Source organism: Aphis gossypii, unplaced genomic scaffold (assembly GCF_020184175.1).
Source record: "Aphis gossypii isolate Hap1 unplaced genomic scaffold, ASM2018417v2 Contig00726, whole genome shotgun sequence".
Classification (NCBI taxonomy): Eukaryota; Metazoa; Arthropoda; class Insecta; order Hemiptera; family Aphididae; genus Aphis; species Aphis gossypii.
The window spans coordinates 21,468-29,671 of NW_026083251.1; the positions used below are offsets into that span (position 1 = coordinate 21,468).

Consider the following 8,204-nt stretch of genomic DNA (forward strand, 5'->3'; position numbering starts at 1 on the left):
AAAAAAAAATTGTGACTAGCGATTTTTAATTTTTTTTAACTGCATTTAGAACAACTCATAATGAACCTTGTATTAAATTTTCAAAACTTTTTGGTCTTCCAAAATTTTTTTATCGACACTTCAAAAAAATCGAAAATTTCTGTCGTCTAAAAATACCTCAAAATTTTTTGAAAATTTAACTGTATATAGATAACACTGATATAAATATTTGGTGAAAATTTCAAGTTTTTACAGTGATTAGTTTTTGAATTACAACCATATAAAAAAATCATTCATCGCTCCGCTCAGTATCTAAAATTATTATTTCCAAAAACAAATTGAAAATTTATTACAAGATTTTCACTAAGTTTGACTTACAAAAATTTAAAATATTCAAAACTTAGAAACAATGTCTGGTTCTATATAACAATTGAATATTGCAACAGTCACTACATAATTAATTTAATTTATTATATTATAATTTATTTATCTGTTAAGATATAAGAAGCACATTAATAAAGTTTTGTATTTATTTATTTAAATTTTACACTTGGGTATTTTTACCTTTAAAAAGTAGTTTATATAATTATACTTTAGTATAAATTCACTTCAAATTACATAATACTTCAAAGTATTTTCATCATAAAGACACACACCAAATGAGATGACATTATTTCAGATAATTAATTTTTATAGTTGATAATAATAATAGGTAATAACAAAAATTCGAATACATTTTTTTTTGATTGGACAATGTTCAAATTTTTATATAATTATTGTAAAGCCAACTTATGGAAAATCTTGTATTAAATTTTTATTTTTTAGCTATTTCTGTAAATTTTTTTATAATTTTTTAACTACAAATTTATTTGCAAATATTCATGATTTCGACGAATTTTGTCAACATTTGCACTTCAACCGCTAATACTAAAAAAATTGTGCTCATATATTTTTATAATTTTTGAATCTCTAAAATTTTTCAAGTATTATGATTAAACCAAGATATTTTTATCGGCATTTATAAAAAAAAACAAAACAATCGTAATCGTTACCCATTTTCGTAAAAATTTAATATTCAGACGCTCATAATATTTTTTCCTATAATGACGCTTCAAGTTTTTTCTATAGCTATTTGAAGAAAAACTTATAAAAAAAATTATGAATTTTTAGCAGCAAATTGTAAATTGTAAATTTTCGCAATTATCACATATTTGGTAAAAATTTGAACTTAAAACAACAAGAAAAACTTATAAAAAACTTTGTATTCAATTATCAAGGTTTTTGGGAACACAATATTTTTTTAGTGACATTAGAATAAAAAATACTTAGAAAAATCGAAAATTTCAGTTGTCTATAAACACAAAAAAATTTTAACTGTTTATAGATTACCCTAATATATATATTTTGTGAGAATTTAGTTACAACCACATAACAAAATCACTTTGTCTAAAACTGGGTTTGCTTAAAAATTCCTGTTTTTCCGTCACTTTTTTTTTTTGTTTTCCTGATTTTTTTGGTTATCACTTATGGTGGCAATGATGGTGGGAGAATTTGAGCACCATTTGCGTAATGGTAATTTTGCAGATTCTAAGACGACAGTTATATCTTTCTGCAGCTGCATACATTCTTCTACTGTATCACAACCCGTCATTAAATCATCCATGTAGAAATCTCTATCAATTACTTGTGCCACTTTTCTATTTTTGTTTTTATACTCTTGAGCGAGTGTCACTAAACATTGCGTTGCCATAAACGAGGCGGGCGTAGTTCCATATGTGACTGTCAAAAGATTATAAGTGCGGATTTCTTCACTAGGATTTGCACGCCAAAGTACCCTTTGTAAATGGCAATCTTCCTCAGCTACCATTATCTGGCGAAACATTTTCTCAATGTCAGCCGTAATGACGTACTGATGTTTCCGAAATCGAGTTAATATTGAAAAGATATCTTCTTGAACCGTAGGTCCACGCATCAGCACATCATTTAGTGATAATCCAGATGTAGTTCTTGCTGAGCCATCGAAAACCACCCTAGTCTTTGTCGTAAGACTAGATAATTTTAACACTGGATGATGTGGTAGATAGTATGCATTCTTTAGCAACCTTTCTTCACACTTTACTTCTCGCATGTGCCCCATATCTATGTATTCATTCATGAATTTAACGTATTCCACTCTTAACGTTTCGTCTCGTTGAAGCCGCCTTTCAATATTGATAAATCTGGATGTCGCCATTACTAGACTATCACCTAAATTTTGTATTTCAGGCTTGGTTGGTAAACGCAGAACAAAGCGACCCTCTTCATTTCGCCTAACTGAATCTTGAAAATGTTGAAGTTTCTTCTTCTTCTTCAGCACACCTCTGATTTGCCTTTGATCCTTGTCCATATTGCTCTTTATCTGCAAGTACTGGCTTCCAATCACTTTCTATAGATTCTCCAAGAGAATTAACTCCTAAAAGACAAGTTACTTCAAGTCCGCCGGTAACTATCCATCCTAGTTTCGTATCCTGTAAACTAAGGTTACCAATCCCCAGTGGCACTCGATCTACTTCTAAAGCTCATAAAATATTCCAGCCCCAATTAAGAGATCAATTGATCCGGCTTCGTTGAACTTAGGATCTGCTAATTTAGATTCAAATTCTAAAGGAATTTTCCAACATTTTGCTGGTGCAGCACATGGTGGAAGTTGACTGACTATAGTTGGTAATACAAACATGGCAAAACTAATTTGAAATTTGTGACCTTGGACCTTAAATGTATTTCAACCTTGGCTACAGATTGAACTCGACTAGCTCCCACACCCCTAATTGGTAATTCTGTTTTCTGAGTGGCAAGTTGCAAAACATTTAATAAACTCCTTGAAATAAAGTTCACCATTGATCCACTATCTAACACTGCTCTACAGTCACGCATAAAACCACGACCATCAGTTACTTGCACTACAGCAGTAGAAAGAAAGACATGTGAATCAATTGATTTTGCTGCTAAAATAGAATGAACCGGCGGCTGTTGACCATGTGAAGAAGCAGAAGGTGTTTGTTGATCTTCAGTTGGTATGCTACTATTAAACTTCTTAATTGTATCTCTTTGACTTAACTTGTCAAAATGCAACATTGTATTGTGTTTTCCTTTGCAAAGTTGGCAAACGAATTTTGATTGACAGGAAGGAGCCATGTGATAAGGGCTAAAACAATTAAAACATAATCTCGCACTTCTAACAATGTTGAAACGCTCCCCTTGTGGAAGTTCTTTAAATCTTTTACATGTATATATCTTATGCATTTGATCACAGCAAGGGCATTTCTCTGATTTAACTTCCACTGCAGCTAATGTAACCTTTCTTCCCGGATTGGACCATTTTTTCTTGACTGCTGTCTTACTGCTGTCCCATGTTTCCGAATTTTCAAAGGCTATACAGCGACTTGACAAAAATTCTTCCAAGTCTTTATATTTCGGCAGCTCATTATTGGTACGTCGCAACTGCCATTCATGACAAGTTGCATGGTCAACTTTTCTAAGCAAAACTGTAACCAGCCAGGCGTCCCACATATCTACTGGCTGCCCTAGTGCTTCTAGTGCTGCGACATGAGAAACCACATTAGAGTGCAGCGCTTGTAGTTCATTTGCTATAGCGGAATCCACCTGCGGAAAATCCAATATAGCACGAATGTGAGATTGTATAACCATACTTCTATTTTCGTATCTCTGTTGTAACCTTTTTATTGCTACGGAATAGTTGCCTTCTGTCATCGGAATAGCTTTGATAACATCCAATGCTGCCCCGGACAGTGAAGATCTTAAGTACGAAAATTTTTGAGCTGGTGGGTAAGCATCCTCATTATGCACCATCGCCTTGAAACAATCAAAATAAGATTCCCACTCTTGTATATTGCCATCAAATGTCGGCAATGCTAACGGTGCCAATCTAGCTCTATGAGCTGACATAGTTGTGTTCATAGAATTATTATTTTGCATTGACGAGTTATGACTCTTTTCAGCATTTATCAGCTCTTGCATTTCCGATCTAGTAGCGAAAAAATCATTTTCAAACTGTTCTCTTTCTTGCTCAATAACTCAGCGTTATCAACATCGATCAGTTCAATTTGTGACTGGATGTCATCAAACTTGCGATTGAGAACTGGTAATTCTTCCTGACGAAATTCCAATAACGTTATGGCATCTACGCCGGGTTTAAAATTTTGAATAAATGTACGTATGCGCGTTAGAGACGCCTTCACTACCCCCCCGCGCTTTCTCCGTAAATCACTTATTAATTTTTGCTCCCTATCATCAAGCACCATCGTGTTATAAAATTTACAAATTAAATATCAATTCAAAAATATTAGAAAACAGACCAATAAAAATAATAAGCAAAGACCAAATTCTCTTGAACGCAATTAAATAAATTATAATACGATCCAACAATCTACAATGAAAGCAGATTACACTTCGTTATAGAATAATTAATTAATTTATCGATAGCGCCAACGAACACCTATTATATAATATAATTTAATAAATTAAAATTCAATACAACGATTATACAACAATTCACAACAACAAAAATAAAAAATCACGTCGAGGTCACCAAAATGAACCGGCCGGGAGCATATAAAGATAATACGCGCGCCCGGTCACTAAAATAATTCGTGCGCTGCGCGCTGCACACCGACCGACCTGTGTAAATGTGTGCGTGTAGGTATAGCGACTCTAAGGAAGTGGACGGGGTCGCCGAGCAAGACCAAAGAGTGCTAGTGTGCAGTGGTGTGTGTAAGTGTGTATGATTGTGGGTATGTGTACTTAATACTAAAGGAAAAGGGGTAACTAATAATATAATAAAATGGTAAACAAATGTGGTAACTGGCGTTGCTGTATTAGGATAATAATTGATATAAGTATATGTAAAAATTCACAGCACATGTAAATATAAAATAATAATTTGATAAACAAAGAGATAATAATTACGGCCCTTCTGGCCCAACACGTAAAAATATAATTATAATAGTTGCCGGTTCGGCACAACCAAATACAAATAATAATATAATATAAATAATAATAAATAAATAATAACAAAAACTCACAGTTCGTGGAGCACTGCTGGCCAGCCGCTACCTATAAAATAAAATATTGCACACAACACTCACAAACACTAAAATAAATATAACAAAATATGAGGCGATTAGCGCAAGACAATATGATTATACAATTATAATATAAATACAATGATATGTGGCGATTCGCGCACACCACAATAATAATAATAGAAAGAAAGACGATTCGCGTCGTTACAATAATATAAAATAAAAAGAAAGGCGATTCGCGCCGTTACAATAATATGAAATAAAACAATAAGATTGTGGCGATTAGCGCCAATAAAATAAAATATAATATTTTAACAAAATGTGACGATTAGCGCCTAAAAGAATAAATAAAATATAAAGGTAATGCGATTAGCGCACACAATATAATATAATAACCGGCGATTAGCGCACGATCAAAAAACAAATGCGTTGACGCACAAAACGCTGGAGAAAGACTAACTTCATTATAATATTATACAGCCGACGGACAATTCCGTGATCGCGTTATTTCTATACATTATAATGTTATATAATAATTCACAATCGACGAAATAATATAACAATAATTAACAAACGAAGATAACATAAATACAATAGAAAAAGTAAAACAAATATAGCGGACGGCATGCGAGTGTTTGTGTGTGTGTGTGTGTGTGATCGGCCGGTGACAAATATAGGCCGTTGACCTATATAATAAGTGGCTTATATAATGCGCTACTACTAATATTGTTGCATTCCGGGCGGCAACAATATGTATTAGGTGCGTAATACATTCCATATTATAGAAGGAGAAATAAAACATCTGCCAGCCAGACTAGCCAGTGGTCCTTAATATACATTACACAATAGACACCAAAGAGACTGACAAATACACCAGTTGGCATTTCTAGAATGCTGAATTATAAGCATTGTTATAAGGTATAGATATATCTAACTGTTGTCGATAATTTGTATCCCACCAAAAAAGGTCACATTTTGAGGAGAATTTTGTAAAATGTGAATTGTGTCTCAGGATATACTTCTATTTATTTTCAGTCACAAAGTCTGTACGTATATCAGTTCGAAAAGCCTGAGATCAAAAATCGTAATAACTGAAAAATTATGTTTGAAAATACATATGGTAGGTACAACAAAAAATACCGCACGTGTTCTTTTTACTAATTACGTTATTTATTTATTTAAATTTTTAACGAATCATAATTTATATATTGACATTGACGTTAGTTAATAATAACTTTCGATCGATAGATGAGACAATCGCATACTTATGATTTATATTTCATCATACATTGTTTAATGTATTAAACGTTTTCGTTCTTTTTAAATAACAAACGTATTAAAAATACTCTTTTAAATTTTGACTGCATAATCAAAATTTTTAAAAAATGTATCCGCTAAATTCAGTCGTCCTAATATTAGTATAGAGATCATGAAGTGAGTTGTGGCGCCCGGCGCCCCAAGCGTGAATCGAAACACGCGGAGCGCCGACGTCGCCGCTTGGACGCGGTCTCTAGAGTGGGGCGACATGCGCGAATACCGACGAAAACTGGTCGGCTGACTGATTATTCTCTCGTGGAATGGACTGTAGTTCGTTTGTTTTCAAAGCCGTGGATATGCGGTTTATACGCGAAATCGGTTCGTAGCTTTCGCAATCAGGTCAATTCTAGACATCGGTCGGTTAATAATATAATTTATTAGTATTCAAATTATGAGTTATGTGCATTTGTACTAAAAATGAGTCTATAATATATAGGACGTTCCCCCAACAGACAAAAAATTAAAAGTAAAAATAGAAAATAATATACAATGCAAATCAGTTAATGGTTAAATGATTAAATGAATTAAATTTAAAAAAAATTGTGTAATTTTAACATTTAACCAATTTTAAGATTGTGTAAATTCACTGGCGTATATATATATATATATATAAATAATATAAAATTATTATAATTTTAAATATATATTATATTATAATATTTCATTATTATCACAGTCAATAATATTATTAAAACGTATTTACAATATTTTGTAAATTATTTAGAAATTATATTATATACACTGTATGTTCAACACATTTTGAAAATATATCCAGAGAAATATTTTCTTTATAACGATTAAAATATATTTTAAAATGTACCTAATCATCATCCAAAATGCTATGTGGGCTTAACTTGTTAAATGTAAATTACAATATGCAGTTTGTGTAAATAAAATAGCTGTGTATATTGATATTGTTTATTAATTTAATTAATTCTTATAATGGTTACAAAATCAGAAATCTGAATACTTAGTTAAATAATAAATATACATACAAATATATATCATAATAGTATTATACACTAATACACATACAAACTGATACTACATTGTTAATGAACAGTTCCACCAATGTTACACTATTTACCTACACTACATACCAGGCACGTAATTTATGGGGGGCGGTAGGAGCGATCGCCCCCCCCCCCCCCCCAAAGGCCGTAATGTAGTAATTAATAATTAATAAAAAATAAATAAATATTAAGTATGTAAATTTGGCCGCCGACCATATTTCTCCACCAGCTGCTGCAATGCCGCCATGGTGCCGTGCATCAATAGATAATATTATCTTTGTTGTCCTTACGCGCGTCATTCTAATCACGATTAACGATCTTTAATCGCAATTCTCATATCGATCTTTTATCAGTTTTATCTATGAACAATGAACATTGGTCACCCTATTCAAAATACGGCAACCGATTCCGAAACTACGACAAAAACCGTTTTTATATTCAATTATACCCGAACTTCATGCCCGGTGCATTCGTTTTATCAGTCTTTTTAATCTCATCAGTTTTACATAATCAGTTTACAGTTGATATTTTTAAAAACGTGTTAAATACTAATACTTTATACTTGTAGGTAATTGGAAATTGGAATTGTTATTATTTATAATTAATCATTTGAGTGTAAATTGTTAATTTTAATTTTTAAAAATGAGTAAACGATCGGTAACTCTTGCTCAGTGGTTGCAAAAAGAGCCGATTCCTGTCGAAGGTAAGAGGGATAGTTATGAACTTAATGTCTAAACATTTCATATTCAACTGATTTTATTCTAACTTATATTTTCAGAGAAACAACAAAAATTGGAACATCCTAATCCACCTG

At 32.1% G+C, this 8,204-nt stretch overlaps 1 protein-coding gene across 1 annotated transcript; it reads right to left on the reverse strand.

Annotated features, from left to right (window-relative positions):
* Positions 1 to 1,462: 1,462 nt before the first annotated feature.
* Positions 1,463 to 2,212, reverse strand: LOC126555151 (uncharacterized). Its single transcript, XM_050210112.1, has one exon. The coding sequence runs from the start codon at positions 2,210 to 2,212 to the stop codon at positions 1,463 to 1,465; it is 750 nt and encodes a 249-aa protein (XP_050066069.1).
* Positions 2,213 to 8,204: the final 5,992 nt, after the last annotated feature.

What these genes read in the sequence shown, in the direction of transcription:
- LOC126555151 (XM_050210112.1), bottom strand. Translation starts at nt 2,212, where the DNA reads ATGGCGACATCCAGATTTATCAATATTGAAAGGCGGCTTCAACGAGAC.